We start from the raw sequence: 20,000 nt of genomic DNA on the forward strand, positions 1-20,000 counted from the left end.
GTATGAAAGAGCATTGTGCTACTGTAAAGGTATCAGCCACATCAGTGTTACTGGGGTTTTAGCTGCTGTAGTGTCTCTGGCAGTGCTGGCTTGAAAATGGTCTGAAGGCCAAAAATATCCAACCAACCGCAGTCTTGTGGGTTAGATCCTGACCACGGATGAAGAGTCAGAGGGTTACTAACTACAAACTACAAACTACATAGCAACAGATGGGCTTTAGTCTCTAAATGCACACCTACAAGGTGTTCCTAATAAATGTTTTGTAATTAACTGTGGTGTTTTATTGACATTCTTGCTATGCTTTTGGCTACAGAGAGAGGTGTAGGGCTATTAAAATGTTAGTAAGAGTATGTTATTAAGGCATGACTGTGTGATTGAGTCATATGATAGCAAACGGTCCTCGAGATCAGCTCAGTGCACTGATCCACTTCAAGCTGAGAATATGCTTCTATAGCACTGATGCAGACTCATAAATTAAAAAGCTAAGTGTGACAATCTGAAAAGGAATTAGTTTCAAAAAGCACGCATTAAAAAAAGCCAAAGGAAGGGAAACGCACCAAAAAAAAGAACATTCTTTATATTCACGGCATTAAACATTTGAGCACCTAACAGACAAAGTACTTGTCACAAACTGTAATACATAATTTCATTATGGAAGATTCTGACAAGCCGTTGTAGTGTTTCAAAAATCTAACCTTGCTCTCACTTTTTAGAAACAGTACATAAAGATTCATCAAAAAAATTTGATGGACAGAAGTTCTGAGTCACAAACTGGGAAATGCTAATTATAATTGGCCATTAAGTACTTTTCCCTGATTACTGGCAATTATTGTAGCCGATGACCCTGGCTCTGATGTCATCTCGATAGCTCGTAGCATTCTTTTCCAGCTCCTCCAGTTCCATACGTTGGTTCTGCAGATCCTTCTCATTCTTCTTGAACTTCTTCTCCAGTTCTACATGTGCACAAAGCAGACGGATCGGTCAGGACACGGGTGCGGATATTTGGAAGGAAAAAAGAACGCATCCACCCTCAACACTAATATAGAGACGTACCCTTAAGTTTCTCTAAGTGCTTTTTGGCCTTAGTAAGAAGTGACTCTGCTTCGTTCTTCATGTCTATAGCTCGCTGTGTGATGTTGCCTGCTGCCACCCCTCCCAGGGAGTCCACCATGTCCTTCAGCTCCTTATATCGAGTCTCAGCTTTCAACATCTCCTGGTGCATGCAGTGTAAAAAACGTGATGAATGTTGCATGGTGGAATAAATACCAAATGTGTGCGGTCATAAACATGCATGAAAGACGCACCTCGTTTAGGTCCGAGGCAGCCCGTGTGGCATTATCTGATAGGGCCTTGGCCTCCAGTGCCTGCTGGCTGTTCTGCTCTGTCTTGTTCTTTAAAGACTCCACCCCTTGGGATAAATTGGCCAATCGTGAAATAAGGTCCATCAGGTTGTTTTCTAAATTTGTGAGCTTCTCCTCCACCTGGTTAAGTGAGGACAGAAAGAAAGATATTTAAGAGAGATGAGCTCAAGTTAGGAACACAGTTCACAGTGGGGAACGGGGAAGCAACTGTTCGGGAAGCGTTACTTGTGCTTTTATAAAAATAGTGAGCATATGCTTGATTGCAGCACAAACTCACACGCACATGTGCATGTACAAACATCATCAAAAGATTGTAGCATACCATGACGGTGGCATTCCTTGCGTTGTTAAGGTCTTTTAGTGTCACTTTGATCGCCTTCTCTGCCTTTTCTATAGCCTCCTGAGAAGTGTTCAGGGCCTGTTTAGTTTTAGTGATAACATCACTAATTCCCTCTGCTCGAACCCTACACACACACACACACACACACACACACACACACACACACACACCACATTCACTAACTATAACAAAAACTGCGCACAGACAGTCCTACGTGGCTCTTGCTCACTTGGCATCATGGGCTCTGTCAAGCAGATTCTTGGCCTTGTCCATCTGCTCGGAGGTGTAGTTGAAGACATTCTCTACATCAGTGAGGTTGGCTATGCTGTCTTTGATCTGCTGGATTACTCTGTCCAGCATGGTCCGATTGATTGGCAGCGTGATGGCGAGAACCTGCTGGGCTATTTTCTCTATGCTCTCTGGATCTGCTCCCTCCTCTGAATACAACAAAACCCAAAAATAGATATTCAATTCTAATTATTTCAAAATAGACTATTTAGGAAATGTTTGTTAACTCCCCATTTCTCATGATGGTAAGAAGAAAAACTGTTTAGAACTAAACAGTGATAGAAATATTGACAATTTTCAGGTTATTCCTGGTTTTTGCGATTGAAAATGATAAAGCACAAACCCATCAAAAAGTCTCTGATCTTCTGAATGAAGTCCTTTAGCTTCTTATTGGAGTTTTCAAAAAGCTCCTTTGTCTTCTGGGCTTTGTCTAGGGTGGATATCGCTCGGGTCTTCACATTCTGAGCAAGTGTGGCAACGTTCTGGAGCTGTGACAATGATCAGAAGAGCATAAACATGAAAACAACAGCTGGGAGGATGGAACCAAGTGGTTACCGCTGTAACATTTGGACACAAAAGCATTTTTGTATGGTTCCTTTTTAGACAGAACCGTATGGTCAATATAGCAATAAATATAGCACCATTTCTGGGGAAAAGTGCAATTTACATATCCATTTTCTGCCTGATAGAAGATTGTCTTATTAGGGTCAAGTCCACACAGATCTAATGGATCCGCACAGAACTCTCATACACACCCTCTTGGCCGTGTTTAGGAGATCTTCGTTGGCAGCTGTCAGATTCTTGGTGACATCATCAACACGCTGCTGTGCCCTGAGGGAGGCCCCAACGGTGCCATTGCAGAGTGGCCCGCCACACAACAGCGTGCCGTTGCTGCCATGGCAACCGGCCCCGCCACATGGACTGTCTGCGCATGTGCTGTCATCACTCACGTTGCCAATGCCACCACACACCTGAACAAGAGGAGGGGCAGACAATGAGCTACAAAGTCTCCCATACCAATCACGACACCTATACCAAAGTTTTGCAAAGTAATTCAAAATAACTGTTGGAAACAAGCCAGCGTTGATTTCCTGGACCTCAGCAAGCCTAACTTCACTACAGCACTTCCATGTTTGTGTTTAGAGTGGCATGGGTGTGTTCTTACAGAATGTTCTCCAAGCAGAGAGAATGGAGCGTTTACCTTGAGGCTCAGGCGATAGACCTTCGTGTCCATGTTTTTTGCCTTCTCCTCCAGTTCGGACAGGGATTTCTTCTGGGCAGTGAGCGTGCGCAGGAACTGGTCCTTCTGCCCCAGCAGGTCCTCCGTGCGCTGCCGTGTGTCTCGGGACTGCTCCACAGGACTCCAGGGCCCGTACACGGAGGCGTTGCAGCGGAGCTCTGCGTTTAGCGACTCCTGGTAGTACCGCCGCACTTTCTCAAACTCCTCTGGATGAGGGCAGGGAGAATGAGTCCACAACTGAGTATGCTCCTTATTCACCTCGCAAACCCCTCGTGAGAATGAGTAGTGCTGTTGTGGGTGCCTGCGTGACAGAAGCCTGCCTCGTTGGTGTACCTGCGAGTCCAGCTGTGAGATAGTTCTCCAGGTCCAGGCGCCGTTGAACCAGGGTGCTGTTCAGGTTTCTGAACTCCTCCTCCATTGACGTCAAGTTCAGTTTCAGGATTTGGTCATGCTTTGCTGTCCCATTCAAGTCCCTCTCTACTTCCATCAAACGTCCATCTGTGACAGCTATCTCAGCCCTGTTCCAAACAAGGGTTATACTATAGGGTCTTCATCAACTCAGAAATTCACTAGGAAAAACCCAACTATTTACTAAGCCCTTAAGTTTGTACGATTCAAATTGCCTTTCAAAACGCTGCCCTCTAGTGGTTGCTTCATCGTTTACATTACCTTAGGTCATCGATGGTCTGTGTTATCTTTTGGTATATCTTGTCTCTGTCCCCGTCTTGGAGCAGGTCTTGGATCTCAGTCAACTTCTTCTCCAGCTCACGGATGCGGGTGTCATTGAAGCCCGGCACCTTGTTCGACTGCAGGATCTTGGCTATGATGTATTGGATGCTGTCCAGGTCCAGTTGCATCTGGCACACTATGTCGTCCCACAGCTGGAAGCAGGGGTGGCAGGCCACGCACTTGGGGAAGCTCCCGGTGAAGCCGCGGGCGCACTCGTCACAGCGTTGGCCGCTCGCCCCCTGCCTGCACAGGCACGCTCCCGTGGTGCGGTCACACTGAAACGACTCCGCCCCCAACGGGTCACAGTTACATCCTGCCCAGACAGAAAGGCACAGGGCAGTGGGCACTAAAGTAGTATGTGTGGGTATGACAGGGGCTAAGGTGCTGCGCACCTCAAGCTGGACGATGTCGTCGAGGGTTTGCGGAGTAACTCTTACCCTCGCAGTGCTTTTTTGGATCACCCCAGTGGAGCTCCTCACACTCGGTACACTGCTTCCCTCCGAAGCCAGGTTGGCAATGACACTGACCGCTAATCTGCACAAACACAGGAAACAGTGTCTATCTAGTGGCTGTGGGTGTCTGTCTAGCGGGTGTGGGTGTCTAGCTGGCGGGTGTGGGCGTCTCCCTAGCGGGCGCCCTGCCGGCCGTACCAGGTTGCAGTGAGGGCCGAGGGAGTTCTGAGGGTCGCATTCGCATGCCGCACAGCCCCCTTCCATGCCCAGGTTCCAGTGGTTGCTCGAGCACTGGTCGCAGTTATGGCCCACCACGTTGGGCCGGCAGGGGCATGCTCCAGTCCGCCTGTCACAGTGGCACACGCCGTCACTGCAATAGGCCTGCTGTGTCCCAGACGTCATGCACGTGCAGCCTGGAGAGGAAGAACACAGTGACACAGTTCCCAGGAAACAGGAGATATGCTCTCTATGAATTCCAGAATTAATGACTGAAGGGAGGAGTTGAAGTTATAAAAAACTGTAAAACCGATTACCACAACTTTAAAGTCTTTAAAAGTTTTATGGCTGCTGCTGTTTTCGCAAAGGGACAGGTTATATAACAAAAAAAAAAAAAAAAAAAAAGGGAAATTGTGGATCTACATACGCCTGCAGTCCCTGGCCAGTGCATTGCCATAGTAACCAGGCTTGCACTCGTAGCAAGAAGGTCCATCTGTGTTGTACAGGCACTTCAGGCACTGGCCCGTGCGGGGGTCACATGATTCGGGGTCATCAGCATCTATGTTCCCATTGCACTCACACGGCCGACACTCCCCACCAGGTCGCTCCGGGTTGCCATAGTAACCCGGAGCACAGCGGTCACAGTGAGGTCCTGAGAAGAGCAATGTCATGTAACTTACATTAGTTCTTATAATAGCAGATTACGTAATGTGGATGATATTACTATCATCATCTGATACATAATGGTCAGGAGAATGATGGTTAGATAAGTGAGTGAGGCTAGCTTGTTGAATAACTGATCGACTGACTGGTTGATAGAGTTACATATTCATTTATTCACTCATTCATTACCTGTTCGGTTGACTGATGAAACTGACCTGTGAACCCTCGCTTGCACTGACAGATAATCTGGTTCGTGGTTTGCTCCATGTAGCAGGACTCTCCATGGAAGTGCCCGCTGCCTGGGTTTCCCGGGCATGGACAGGGATGGCAGTGATCCCCTGAGCCCAGCACTGGGTTCCCATAGAACCCGTTCACACACCTAGAGTAGTGGCGATACAGATACAGGACACACACTGGGTCAGCGGGCCGCCCGTGGGGCATCAGTGTGCTCTGCACCACAGGAGGGAGCTTCACACTGACCGTTCACACTGGTGGCCCGCCGTGTGGTCTCTGCATCCCTGGCACGCTCCCGTGTGTGAGTCGCACGTCTCGGCGTGCCCGTTGCACTGACATGGCCTGCAGCTGGGGAAGCCCCACTGGCCGGGCTGGCACTCGGAGCACTGGCGCCCCCGCGCCCCGGCCCAGCACGGGCACTGGCCCGTCACTGGGTCACACTGCTGCCCAGCAGAGCCGTCGAGGTGGCAGTCGCAGGCTGGTTGGGCAGGCAGGACACGCAAGGAAGGTTTTATGGTCACAAAGCAGTGGTGTAGTTTAACATACTCTCTGATTTGATTCTTTCTTGACATATTATGTTTTGCTATGTTTTGCTAAGCTCACAATGAAGCCCTCAGACTGTAAATTTACCTGTACAGCCATACGGTCCAAATCCATACGTTCTCGGTGAGCACTGGTCACAGTTAGAGCCAATAACATTGGGTTTACAGCGACACTGACCTCCCACCTTTTCACACTCTGCACTCAGTGAACCCTGAGGGTCACAGTGACATGCTACAAAGAGGTGGGAAAGAAAACATTAGAGAGAACCGTACAATTTTAGCTACTGAATGAAAGCGCTCAGCCTGGCACAGAAGAGAGGCTTCGATGTCTACGAGCACTGGCATAATTCAAAGGTCATATGATTATATGAACCTAAGATGATACATAGTATTTTGCATATTTATGGGTTTTTTTTTCAGACCGTAAAGGAGTGTCTGGGCCCCTGAGCCGTGCTGCGGGAGAACTCACGCAGTGCTCCGTTATGCATGATGGCCGAGATGCTGCAGATGAGTGTTGTGCATATGTCAGCCAGCTGTGGCGGGTGTGTGGCCAAGAACGAGTCCAGACACATGTAGTGCACCATCATCTCCCGCCGGTGTTGGGCCTGGCCGTCATTACCCTGGAAACCTGGCAGCTCCTCATACCGAGGGATCAGCACGAGCTATAGAGGACAGAGAGGAAGACGACAAGAGAGGACGTGCTTTACTGAGAGAAAAGGTTTTAATTAAGTAGTAAAAGTAAGAAAGCGTGAGAAGGTAAGTTTTAGTCTTGGTCTAAACTAAGTCATTTTTCATGGTGTAGTTTGTACGAGCCATCACATTGTGACCACAAGATGGCGACAGACTAATATACAATTACTATGCAATTACACCTTATTCACAACAAATACATTTACTGCAAGAGCCCTTTTAATTAACACCACATTATAATGTTATTTATTTACTAACACCAAACAATTTATTTACAATACTAATTTCTAAAGAATTAAATTGACAGATTATCCTTAATTACAGATTACAGAAATTGACAGATTACCCTTGCAAAGGTTAGCAATACAAAAAATTAGCAAGACAAAAAATGATTTTGCGTAAATCATGAAATTTGCTTTTCATTGGCTGTAGAATGCATCCTAACCGAGTCCACAAGGATGTGGGCAGTGAGGTATCTGTGGGAGACGCCATAACGCTGGAAGCGGATGGCCACCATGTAGCGGTTGTGGGGCTCGAAACAGAAGGGACGGGGCATCTGGACGTGCCTGCGAAGACGCACACGCTGTTAGTGAATGGAGATGCCGTTCATTCACACACAGTGAAGGAGGGCAGTTTTACTGTTTAGTCGACAAAACTAACAGTACATGAAAAACTTTCTGTCACTATTACACTCGCTCTCTTTAATACACACACACACACACACACACACACAATATCTCATTACGCACACCTATCACATCTCATTTAAGCACGGCATAAAGAACCTAACTATACCACATAGAACAGCCTGGTAACTGATCAGCAGAGCGAGAAGACAGACATTATATTTGCTCACAGAGCTTTCTGGTCAGATACTACAAATCCTGTACACAAGAGAGTCTTTCTTCTTTAAGGGCTTTGCTTCCAGTCACATGTACATAGCAAAACAAACTACATAAGTGACAACCAACCTAGCAAACTAATTGTTAAAGGTACTGTATAAATTGACAGGTTTGTCCATGCTGTCCACTTAGCAGGTCATGGGGGTGAGCCCTAAGCCTAACCCAATCTCCACAAGCACCTAACAAACAAAAACGCCATTCCAGCATTATGTATGTGCATATCATTAAGTTGAACCGAAGACTGCTAAGGAAACACAACTTTAGGCAGCAGTTCAAACTTTAGTCTGAACATCAAATCCCTTTTCCTGACAAAATCCCCCATCCCCCATACAAACACAACAAGCGCACACACACACACACACACACACACACACACACACACACACACACACACACACACACACACACACACACAAAATTACTTTTTTGGCTTCCTCTCATTTTTAGCTCAGCCCTTAAACATGGCTTTATTAGACCTCCATCACACTGTCAACCTGTCCATCACACTGTCATCAATGTCAACCTGTGTGCAGTGCTCCAGTGAAAAACAACATGGCTTTGGTACACTAGATGTTGTGCTTTTAGCCTGGAATTGCTAAACTAACACTGTCCGATAGGATTCACTAACTTCAAACATTTAGTTCTTTCTGAATAAGATTTTGCAGTTAAGTTAAGCACATCTCTGTGGTTAAAGGAAATATTGATATTTCTTGCAGTGTCATGTGCTACGAATTAAGCTCTAATTTGTACAGAGGTTTCTATTAAATTCCATTAAAACATTGCTAAACAGGACCCAATCCCCTCACCCCATGTTCTTCTGAAATGGTATCTGCTAGATTCCATAAGACTTGCACAGGTAAGTGAACCTACCCAAACCCACCTGACTCTGTCTCTTTCTTCATGAAGAGGCATGTTTTAAATTCAATCTCTGCTTTCTGGAGAGTATTTCTAGCTTTATTTCTAGCTTTCATTGAGTTGGATTTGGCCTGAATCCCTTACCAGGACCAGGGCCTGAGCGAGAGGTCTTATTAGTCATGTTACAACACCACTCAAACTACACCCTCAGCTGGCCTGGAAAATCTCCGAAACGGCTGTGAGTGACAGTAAACCTCGTCCTCTGGGCTGAGTGAAAACGTTCTCTATTTACATAATTGCGCAATGAGGAATCAGGCATCACAGGAAAATAAACATGCACTTTTTAAAAACGCCCACTTTTTAAAAACAGCTCCAGTTACACAGGTGGTCCACACGCAAACACATTCCCGACAGCACACTTGTCAATCAGACACACACATACACGCACTGAACCGATGATGCTACCTCGTGTGGTGCGGCAGGATGACTGTGTACATCTGCTCAGTGGGCAGGAGGTTCCCACAGCGAGCGCTGGTGGGCAGCTGAAGGGAGGTGACACTCACGATGGCCTCCCAGTCTTCTGCGTACTGTTTGCAACAAGCGTGAGTGATGCATCTATGAAGTATATCACGTTTGCATCTAGGTATTCACACAACCTTTCAGAAGTGCCGCACCTCGGGCTCGTATCGGATTATGATGTCATACTCCATGGCATAAGGAATGTTGTCCATGGTGAACACGAGGCCAGCACCATCTTTCACCCGGGCAAAGCCTGGGCCCGTCCACGTGACCACCTGTCCCGGCTGCCTGTCTCTGAGCACGGTGGTTACGTCCGGCTGCAGGATCACAGACACGGAGAACATGAGTAAACCCACGTCAGAGCTTCCTGTAGATGGTATGAGGTGACAAAGGTATGGACACACAGAGCGAGAGAGAGAGAGAGAGAGAGAGACCAGCAGGAGGAGTGGGGAGGAAAGGGGGATAGGAGAAGAGGGGAAGAGAGGGTGGCTCACGCACCTTCTGCTGCAGCTGCCGGATGTGCCTCAGTTTTGCCCTCTGCTGCTGGACAATGTGCCGATGGCGCTTGTGTCGTCTCAGCTGGTTGTTGAGCTGCTCCACACAGATGTTTCCAGCCTGGGGTCGTGGGCTGCCCTGAGAAAGAGATTCAGATTATGGAGATCTGCATCTGAAACATTGTCATTTCCGATGCTTCTGAAGCAGACCTGCCTGCAGGCAGGTGCACTATGACTACAAATGCAGTTAGCACAGCAGTGGAAGAGACAGGGAAGGCCAGCAGAGACACAAAGAGAGACACATATGGAGAGAGGGATGTGAACGCGGCCGTGTTGTGACAGTCAGGGAATGAAGGAATGTGAAGTTGGAGTGAGGAAGTTAGAGGAAGTTAAAAAAATAGATGGAGAGTCTCTCTGTCTTTGTGTGTGAGGCAGACATAACTACCTTTGACAGGTTGGCATCTCCACTGTGTCCCTATGTTTTTCTGGTTATTCATGGCCTGGTTTCATCTTTGTGTGTATGTATGTAGGTGTGTTTCTGTGTGTGTGAATGTGTGTATGTGTCTCTGTGGTCTGATAGATTCCCAAGTATGCCCATACCCATATCATTCAGGCCACAGAAAGTGACGCTCTTTTTCACCCAGAATATGGGTGAAAAAGATTGTCACTTTCTCTCATTCTGTGATGCACTGCGGCAGTTCTCCACAATCCCACCCACCAACCCCAGGGGCCTTGAGGTTTACATTCCATTGTTTGCTAGGTTGCTATGGTGACGTGTGTGTGTGTGTGTGTGTGTGTGTGTGTGTGTGTGTGTGTGTGTGTGTGTGTGTGTGTCTGGGCATGCAGGTGAAAAGATGATAGCGATATTGGATAAGCCATGTTCCCACCACTGTTGTTTTGACATAATCGAGCACAAGCACGTTCGAGTATGAGGGGCTCTTTTGTTTGAAGAAGGCCAAAGTCTTTCTTCCAGCATTACTGAATTCTTCCTAGACTGAATGAACTGCAGGGTCATGCTGAAGCTTAGAAATGGTGCTGGCTTCTGACTCTGAGTGGCACTGGCACAGACAGTGGGGGAGCTCTCTCTGGCCCCGGTAGGGTCTGCGTCTGCTACAGGGGCTTTGCGGTGTTTGGTCAGGAGGATCAACTCACGGGTAGCACGGGGTCATCAGGGGAGCGACCCGCCGCCCTCTCAGCCTCATATCTGTAGTAGTCCAGAGCAGCACAGAAATACCCAGGCTGCACCACTGAGCACTGGCGACCAATCAGGTGAGGCCGACAGTCACACTGACCGCTGTCCATCCTGCACCTGTGAACACCAGAGCAGGGATGATGGACAACCGAATACGGACCGACGATTTTACTTATTGATCTCTGAGGGGAAATCCAATAGAGAAGATGTTATCTAAAACAGCAATGAAAATGCTTGTTATTGCTATAAAAAAAAACCATGCTTTTTCTCAACCAACATACAAAGAAACAAACATACACAGAAACACTCACACAAAATATACACAGAAAACAGACAAATATACACAGAAACACACATACAAATAGACTATATACGGAAAGAGACACACAAGCATACGCAGAAACAGACACACAAACATGCAGCGAAACACACACACTCATGCAGTGACTCACTTGTTGTTATAGGCCCCTCCAAAATCACAGTCGCAGGGTCTGCAGCCTACGAGATCAGTACTGAGTCCCCAGTACTCTGGCTGCGCGCGCACACACACACACACACACACACACACACACACACACACAAACAGGCAGTTGTTTGCTAAAGGAGATGCAGGAACATCAGGTGAGAGACACAGGGATGTAGCTTCAGATGGAGAGGTGAGGTGGTGGATGGAGACTGGACCTACTAGGCACTGGTTGCAGTAGCGTCCTGTCACATATCTCTTGCAGGAGCAACTGCCACTGATCGCATCGCACTGTGCTCCCCGCATGGAGATGCCCCGCGGGTCACAGTTACACGCTGTCAACCACATGACCACACATCACAAACAGCTACGCAAGCAGAAATACACCCTGCAGGAGCCAAGCTATGCTTAACCCCAAAAACACAGCAAGCTGTTGGGCTCCCCTTATAAATTACCACACACACACACACACACACACACACACACACACACACACACACACTTACGCTGGCAGCCCAGGGGGTCATTTTGGCTGAGGCCATAGTGACCCTCTTCGCAGTGGTCACAGCGCTGGCCCCTCACGTGGGCCTTGCAACGGCACAGGCCCCCAATCATGCCCATTTCCAGATCAGTGTGGCCGTCACACACTCCTCCATCCAGTGAGCCCACTGGGTCACAGTCACATGCTACGCACAGGAGAACATGAGGAAAGAAGGAGAGGGAGTTTGGTCTAGGATTGAGCAACAAGTGAGCCATGATCCAGACTCTTTTACTCAATTAGAACAACTGCCTGGACAGCATCAGCCAACGAGCAAACAGACGCAATCTTTTATCCTACTGCGAAGTGGCCCGCGCTCCTGATGGCTGACTTACGGACACATGCGTTCGGGTCTCTGATGTCTCTGCCTGGGTCCTTGTAGTAGAAGGGCTTGCACACCTCACAGTTGCGGCCCATGGTGTTGTGGAGACAGTCTTCACACACACCCCCGCTGACATTCTCCGTGGCCAGATACACCGCCATGTCAAAGTGGCACTTGCTGGAGTGACCGTTACAGTTGCACACTGGGTAAAGGACACAAAGCAGAATTATTTTTAACAGTCATTCTTTTATAAAATTGGTTGGGCCTGCACATGCATGTGAAGGTTTGTGCTTGTGCATGTGTGCGTGTGTGTGTGTGTTGCACACAATCAGACAGTGATCTTGCCTCTGCACGTGTGAGGGTCATCAGCCTCGGCTGGTCTCCAGGGCAGGTCGTGGTGGAAATCTCTGCAGCGCTCACAGTTCAGGCCCACCGTGTTATGCTTACACACACAGCGCCCGTGAATCTGCCCAAGCACAGCAGAACCTCATGAAGCATTCTGCTGCACTAAACATGCCGTTCAGCACAACGTAAGCAGTGCAATTTTACTGCACTACATACAAAAGAAAACCTACAGAAAAGACCATTCCAACAAACAGCGCGCGGTTGTAACTGCGCGTGGACGCACCATGCCGCTGTCCCTGGTGCGCACCCCCGGCACGGGCGCGCACTCGGAGGCGTGGCCGTAGCAGAAGCAGCTGCCCCGCACCACCAGCTCGTACAAGGCGTAGTAGTACTTCTGCAGCACGTCGGCCCGCTGGTCCAGCAGGTTGTCACCCAGCGTGTGCAGCCGAGTGAAGTTGATCCGTAGGTTGGTGATACGCAGCAAGTCTGGAAGGATGACACGCAAGCGTAGCGGTTATCACAGGCCGACGCAGCCGATGAACAGGCCTCCACCGTGGGGCTGTTACCCCACCAGCATGGTATTCACCTTGAATATTAGTGCTGTAGGGGTCGCTGACGTGGATTGATGGATCAAGCACTTTGTAAATGACCTGAAACCCAGCAAATGAAGACTGTACTCAGTATCCAGGTATAATATTAGATTTGTAAATAAATAAATAAATAAAACTATGAAAAAGTTGTATCTTGAGGGGAGCGAGGCAGCTCCAGGGAGCGCTCACCTCTCCTTCTGTGGACGGCTCGATGTCGGAGTAGCGTTCCTCGCAGATGATGTCATCGATGAGGTGCAGGGGTCGTGCCGGCACCACTGGGAATGTCCTGCTGCAGTTGTAGGCGAAGTAGCGGTATGTCCTCCAGGTGTGGCCAAAGTCTGCTGAGCGCTCGATCAGCATGGCCGCTGGCCTGAAGGTCTGGGGGGAGGAAGCGAAAGGAAAAGACAAGCGTTTGGGTTACGAGGCCGTCCGTGCGCACGGCTCTGCGTATGGTCACGAGCACGGATGTGCACCTTGAACTTCATGATGAGGTGAGTGAAGTGGAACTCGGCCTCCAGGTCGAGTCTGATGCTGACAGTCTCCTCTCCTGAGGACGCAGGTGAGCAGGGAGAACGAAACCATTAACACGGCCACGATGAAAAGGTCATGCGCACTGGCACACGTTGGATTTAAGTGTACGCAGGCATATCGGTTTCAAACTCACCGTTGACGGATTGCCACCAGATGAGATCTCCTCTGCCGTCTCGGAGGTAGATGACGTTCTCCACGCGATGGCTATGCTTGTAGTGGACGGGATCGTGGGGACTTCGGGAATCACACGTGAAGCACTTATCCGACTCCTACATTATGAGAGAGAGGATGCAGAATGCTTTTATGGGTACCAAGAGTCCAGATAAGTATATTAACCTTTTAAATATTTTAACAATAACATGGCAAAACTGTGCTGATGTGTTACAGCTTAATGGGTTTTTGTATCCAAGTTAGTTGTGGGTCAGAGTCTGACCAAAATGGCCCTATGGCACTGGATGGGGATGGAGGCGGAGGGGGGCCGGGGGGCTTAGGAAATGAGCCCAGCCGAGATTCCTGAACCACAGTCCTGAGCCAAGCACAGCACTCGAATGGAATTCAGCCAGATCACGTTGTCTTAACTGGGTTGTTGTCCAGGGTAACGAATTCTCCAATAGCGACTCGGCTGTGAAGAGCTTTAAGGCTTAGAAGTACTGCAACAAAGTGAGAGACTTTGTTTCCATGGGCTTTTAAAGGCCACACAGATACTATATTAGCGTCTACTGCAAGCCTTTTGTTCTGCTCTTCACTGCAGATACTGTGACCCAAGAGCTGCCGTTTCTGCTCTTAACATCGATCCTCTCATAGCATCACCCATCACCACCATACTGCTAATGTGCCTCCAGGCCGTAAGTGCAGGCAGGCTGATACGCAGGCACAGAAGCGCTCACAGCATATGCACGAGAGTGCTGCTGATAGCAGGATTATTTAAATGAACCCTCAGTGTCTCACTGTTTAAAAGCACATGCAGAACGGTGCCTACTGGGTCTTTTTGCATCTGTGTGTAGATCGCAGTGAAGTTAATTTATTCCTGAAGTACTTAATTGGCTGAGGGAGACATTTTGAAGTCTGAATGAGGTGGAAATTCAGAGGAACTGTAGAGATCAAAAGAAGAGATCAAACATGCTGAATGGGCCTGATGACGAGCACACAAAGCAAGCTGACAGACGCGTCCAGGCCACACCTGCACCGGTGACAGACGGCTACTGCCACTTTCCTCCCTGTCTGGGAGTGTACTGGAGCCATAGACCAGTTACTTTCAGAAACAACCATTTATTCAGATGTGCACACAGAAATACATGCTCTCTCTCTCTCTCTCTCTCTCTCTCTCTCTCTCTCTCTCTCTCTCTCTCTCTCTCTCTCTCTCTCTGTCTCACACACACATCCACTTTACTGTGCGTGCATGTGTGTATGGAGGTAGAATTGGAAAACAAAACAGTATTGACTAAGGGTTTGTGCGCTGGGTTAGGCAGCGCCAACATGCCCACGTCCGTTCAACAGTCCGAGCCGCCATCGCACACAAGGCAAGCCCAGTCATGCAGGACAGGAGACTGAAAGGGGGATACACTGTTACAGCCAGTCATGCTCAGTATGGGAGCTTGCAATCAATAGGGAGAAATTAAAGAAAGAAGATAATAAAATTAATGAAAGGAAGAAAGTAAATGAAAGAAAGGAAGAGAGGAAATGTACACAGGCATGGGCAGGATGTAAAGATTAAAGGGACTGTCATCTCTGTGACGGGGGTGTGTCTGTGTTTATAGTCTCGGCTAGGGTTACCTTCAGGTGGCTGACAATACAGTACTGCTCAGGCGCTTCCAGACCACAGGTAGAGGTGGCTGTGAGGTTAACAGCTCGTCCAATCAGGAGGTTCCCAGTAGCTGGGTAACAGCTACCGTCTGTGCAGCCATGCGGCCCTGACGGGAGCTCCTGTGCCACACTGCGTAGAACTACGCAGAGTGAGACAGAAACAGGTCAGTGTTATTAACATAGTAACTGCTGTGTTTCCAGATGTTAGATTTGAGTACAAGCTCTCCACATTAAAAGGGACTAGTTCATAGAAAAAGGACTATTCAGTGACCTTACTGACTGATAAAAAACAAAATAATTTTGGAAGTACATCCCTTAATTAAGCATCCTAATTGGGAGGTATTGGATGAAAATTTTAAAAAAGTAAATTAATTTAAAATTTTCTTGCCAAACAAGACATGAATTAACTTTTTTTTTTTTTTTTTTTTTTGCATTCAGAAACAGGCACGCCATCATTTGTATTTACATTATATTTATAGGACTTAGCAGATGCTCATATCCAGAATGATTCATAGAAATGAGCCAGGAGATGATGTCACGTAGCTCACAGTCCCTGAGATGGGAGCATCACGTTCTGCCACTGACCCTGGAGAACAGCTGGCAGTGTTCCACACAGTTACCACTGCGATGCTGAGGCGCAGAGCACAACCTGCTGGGCGATATCCACGCAGCTCAGGATGGAGCTTCAGGCATTTGTCTCCATGCAGAGATGGCAAGCCAGTGCAAATAATCAAAGTGCGAGACAGAAGCTCACGTGAACGGTAATGACGGTAAACTGTGAGCCCCTTTAGGTCATCCAGTATACAATACCTGTCATCACTGAGCCATGCTCCACGCGGCTGAGGCACTGAACTGCAGGAGGGTCAGTATGAATATGAACTCCTCACATGACACCTCTCACTTGGACCTATAGGCCCTGTCCGTATACATACACACGCAGCATGTCTATATAAACAAACACATCAGGACTGTAAGGCAGGGCCAGTAATTTAATGACCCAGCCCTTCTCTGACATGTTAATGTGTTACAGAATAACATGTATATTGAGACTTGGCCCGTTCCCAAGTTAGACACTCAGCCAAAACACGTTCCATAAATTCCACGGGATTACAATCATAAAAGAGGGCAAACTAATGTGCATTTTTGTGGCTGTGAACAAAGGGGTCTTGAGGGTCACGCTCAGAATCTCACGTACAGTAAACCTGGAACATAACGTCCTATCAAAATCCCTAGCCTTTGGAATGTCGGTCTGTACACATCCGACTCTCCCTGGGTAAACAATGGCACGATGGGACGGCGAAGGCCAGGTGAGGTACTGACGTTGCTCTTTCCCTCAGCCCACTGCGACCGAGTGTCAGTGTCAACGGCGCGAGCCATCGATACTGCGCACTGGGCTTTTAAATGTGCTCGGAAAGGTTCGGCGAGCGCGCACAGAGGTGCTGTACGGAGACTCAGAGTGGAGCAGGTTTTCCACCACGCTATTGAAGAAGGAAAGGGAAATGGATACAGGAGCAGGCAAAGCTAAGGATGCACTAAACTGCTCCCTAAAAAAAACAACAAACTTTCGTGCCTTTTTTAAAGCAGCATTTTAAAGCAATTTACTGTGAATTTATGGTAATAATTGCAGGACGTCCGTCTGAAGGACTTTCATGAGCAGGGAGGGTTGTATAGCCACACACATCAGATAATCCCAGTGAGCAGAGTTCAAGCTAGGGAGCGAGCTGAGAGAGATGTAGAGGCTGTCTCGGATACAGGAGGGGTTTATTTCCCTTACGTTCCCCTACATAGCTTCTCATGTTCTGACTGGCATTGGAGAGAATGTGATAATGTGTGTGTGTGTGTGTGTGTGTGTGTGTGTGTGTGTGTGTGTGTGAGGGGGTGGTGGTCGGGTGTGTGCGGTAGTTGCAGGGAGGTGGCTGGCAAAGGCAGTATATGTTATCTCCAAACCTGTTATTGTGTTTCAACACATTCCTCCCATCCAGAATAGAAAATCAACACTAGTAGAGGGAAAGAATGTTTGTGCATGTGTGATCAAGTACACTCCACACGCAAATACCTCTCATGAGCATTAGTCGAGGTTGGACATAATCAAGAAGATTATTGGTTTATTATTAAGTTAAAAATCTGGAGGACTTCATTAAGAATTTTTTTAAGAAAATGTTGAAGCCATACAGGAAAACACCACAGCTTTTATCAATTAAATCAAATTGTTTATTGTCTATTGCAGATTAAATAAAATAAATTGGAATCTGTGCATCTATCACACATTCATTTCATCAACTCCATGACACAGCTGATCAATAACAGTTCTGTCCAGGTATATCAGTGAGAGAAATCAGTTCATTTATTAATAACTTTCATTATCACAGGTGCACTCTGTTCATGGCTCCTGAAGGAAGTAGCAAAAACTCTATCTGTGGCAACCTATACTGGGTTAATGACCTACAGTTACACTATATGGACCTGCACTTTGTTAGACACCAACAAACAGCACATACTATTCATTGTGTAATACCATAAACCTCTGCACTTACCTGCACACAAACACACAGACACACATGCACACACACATATACACACACACACACACACACACACACACACACACACACACACACACATGCATGCATTATGATATGATGGGTTACGATATTCAGTGACAAAAAAATACTGACCTATCTGACCTATCTGACCTATTTGACCTATCTGACCTATCTGACCTATTTGACCTATCTGACCTATTTGACCTATCTGACCTATCATGCATTTTCCTTTCCTTTTCCTCTTTTTATATGTCAACAGACAGGATAATGCAATACACGTATTTGTTGAGTGATGTCTACTGTTAAAATGCGGCCTAAAATCAAATTCGTGTCTGATCAGCGTCTGAAGTCTGGGAGGGAAAGGCAGCTGTGGCTCTCACTCTAACAGCCTCACAGGCTTCACGGATCACATGAGCATTCTAATTTCCTGGAGATTAACCTGCTATCTTTATAATGCAGCACTGTGAGACAACGAACACAATTCCAGCATCCTGTGACTGTACAGAGTGCTGTAGAGGACCAGAGGGCACCCCTACGGTGCACATTCTCACATCCTCCATGACAGCCTGTCTCATGCCAAGCATGTGGCATGGGCTCCAGGGCCAGGCTGGCACAGGTGGGGGGAAGTGGGCACATTTCCCACAGCGCCAAATAATGTGCCGCTGCCCGTGTTGGAGCAGGGGCCCGAGCGAGGAACAGCACAGAGCCCTGTAATCTGCCTCTTCTGGGATTACCGACAGGTTCCTGAGACAACAATGGCCAGGGTGAAAAAACCTGCACTGAACATAAGAGAGGACTTTTGAAAAGATGAAGCATCCGTTCGGTTTTATGCCTTACTCCATAAACCATCCTAAGCCTTCACCTTGCCAGAAAGATCTCCATTAGAGCGGAACCAGAGGAAGGTGGTTTCTATCGCTATGTAGACAGTATGAATCATACATAATTATTAGGAATGGATGTGCAAGACAGAAACAGAAGACAGAGGAAGAGAAATTACATATTAGACATTACTTGACCTGCTACCCACACGGAAATGAACTGCTTTATAAAAAGTAACAATAACAAAATAGCTTGACTGGCGGAAGAAAAGCATTCTAGCTGTTCCCTTTACCCCCTTTACTGACTCGGTTTCATCTATATGGTGATCCGTAGTGCCTGAAACCGTGGCATTTGCTGTGGCAGTACTGTGTGAGTGTGAGGCAGGGCACTGAGGGTGAACACCACAGGGAAAGCAAGAAATAACCTCCAAATTTGACACGCCTCCAGATGAAAGACAAACAATGTGTTTTAAAAATAGACAAAGGAAAGGTAAATGATCGATTGAGCGGTTTTAACTTTGTATGTGCTGAAGCATTAAAGTCTTAACCAAGAGCCATGAAGTCATATAACAAGTAAACACAAGCAGCATTGGACAGATTTCGAAAAGTCCTTCCAAAGTTGCGCTGTTCTGATAAACTCCTGCTGATGCTCCTACAGGCGAACAGACGCAAAGAGAACCCCAGCTGCTGTCACGGTAATGCCTGTTTACTTAGTATCTCATCAACATCAGAGGTGGGAGGTGTTTGCAATGAGCAACTTTCGGGTGGAACCCCCCCCCCCCTCCCCTACACCAGTGGCCTCGTGCAATCTGTCTGACTGCTCATGGTAGGTTAGAACACGCCTACAGGATCTAAAGCCAAGCAAGGCAAAGCCCGGGTGAACCCAGGCACCGATGCTACAGGGAGCAGAGGAGCCAAAAGGCAGGTTGTGTTTGTGCCTGTTTAACTGGCCTTTCTGTGCATGCAGAGGTGTCCTGTGAGGCAGATGGTAACGGCAACCTGGTGAGGGAGGGGGTGCAAGAAGGTCTCAGAGCATTTGAACCTTCTGTTTTCTATAAGAGGCTTATGATGGGCTCAGTTCAGCCCAGGGTCAGATTCTGCAACATGCTGACGCATTGCCTGTGCTTGTCAACTGGAATTATAGCCTGCTTAAGATGCAGGTTTAACTTCTGGTTTAGAGTTGGAGAAACTTAGAGTTCGGATTAGAGTTCGACAACTTACCTAGTAGGAGAAGACCCAGACATCTGGCCATCATGGATGGTGAGTAAGCAGGCACAGATAACCAGAGGCCTAAGATCAAATAAATAGATAATTAAAAAGTAAAAAAAGG

The 20,000-nt window shown here is 47.5% G+C and overlaps 1 protein-coding gene across 2 annotated transcripts in view; it reads right to left on the reverse strand.

The window, feature by feature from the left end:
- Positions 1-554: 554 nt before the first annotated feature.
- The window catches only part of lamb2l (laminin, beta 2-like), a 29,228-nt gene continuing 9,782 nt past the window's right edge, over positions 555-20,000 (reverse strand). For both annotated transcript variants that reach the window (XM_026998232.3, XM_026998231.3), the window contains exons 2-35: positions 19,892-19,960; positions 15,280-15,449; positions 13,640-13,775; positions 13,449-13,522; positions 13,165-13,353; positions 12,972-13,035; positions 12,669-12,871; positions 12,386-12,506; positions 12,054-12,242; positions 11,687-11,866; positions 11,403-11,515; positions 11,170-11,249; positions 10,678-10,834; positions 9,530-9,664; positions 9,187-9,348; positions 8,978-9,099; positions 7,201-7,321; positions 6,535-6,727; positions 6,154-6,297; positions 5,770-6,001; positions 5,505-5,668; positions 5,054-5,278; positions 4,609-4,823; positions 4,396-4,492; positions 3,899-4,271; positions 3,563-3,747; positions 3,191-3,435; positions 2,745-2,960; positions 2,333-2,477; positions 1,931-2,138; positions 1,684-1,825; positions 1,305-1,481; positions 1,054-1,213; positions 555-953 (exon numbers count right to left, since the gene is read on the reverse strand). In XM_026998232.3, coding sequence (XP_026854033.2) covers positions 817-953; positions 1,054-1,213; positions 1,305-1,481; positions 1,684-1,825; positions 1,931-2,138; positions 2,333-2,477; positions 2,745-2,960; positions 3,191-3,435; positions 3,563-3,747; positions 3,899-4,271; positions 4,396-4,492; positions 4,609-4,823; positions 5,054-5,278; positions 5,505-5,668; positions 5,770-6,001; positions 6,154-6,297; positions 6,535-6,727; positions 7,201-7,321; positions 8,978-9,099; positions 9,187-9,348; positions 9,530-9,664; positions 10,678-10,834; positions 11,170-11,249; positions 11,403-11,515; positions 11,687-11,866; positions 12,054-12,242; positions 12,386-12,506; positions 12,669-12,871; positions 12,972-13,035; positions 13,165-13,353; positions 13,449-13,522; positions 13,640-13,775; positions 15,280-15,449; positions 19,892-19,925 — 5,508 coding nt within the window. In that variant the 5' untranslated portion in view covers positions 19,926-19,960 and the 3' untranslated portion in view covers positions 555-816. The remainder of the gene's footprint in view (positions 954-1,053; positions 1,214-1,304; positions 1,482-1,683; positions 1,826-1,930; positions 2,139-2,332; positions 2,478-2,744; positions 2,961-3,190; positions 3,436-3,562; positions 3,748-3,898; positions 4,272-4,395; positions 4,493-4,608; positions 4,824-5,053; positions 5,279-5,504; positions 5,669-5,769; positions 6,002-6,153; positions 6,298-6,534; positions 6,728-7,200; positions 7,322-8,977; positions 9,100-9,186; positions 9,349-9,529; positions 9,665-10,677; positions 10,835-11,169; positions 11,250-11,402; positions 11,516-11,686; positions 11,867-12,053; positions 12,243-12,385; positions 12,507-12,668; positions 12,872-12,971; positions 13,036-13,164; positions 13,354-13,448; positions 13,523-13,639; positions 13,776-15,279; positions 15,450-19,891; positions 19,961-20,000) is intronic.

Source organism: Electrophorus electricus, chromosome 24 (assembly GCF_041902795.1).
Source record: "Electrophorus electricus isolate QZ-2024a chromosome 24, ASM4190279v1, whole genome shotgun sequence".
NCBI lineage: Eukaryota > Metazoa > Chordata > Actinopteri > Gymnotiformes > Gymnotidae > Electrophorus > Electrophorus electricus.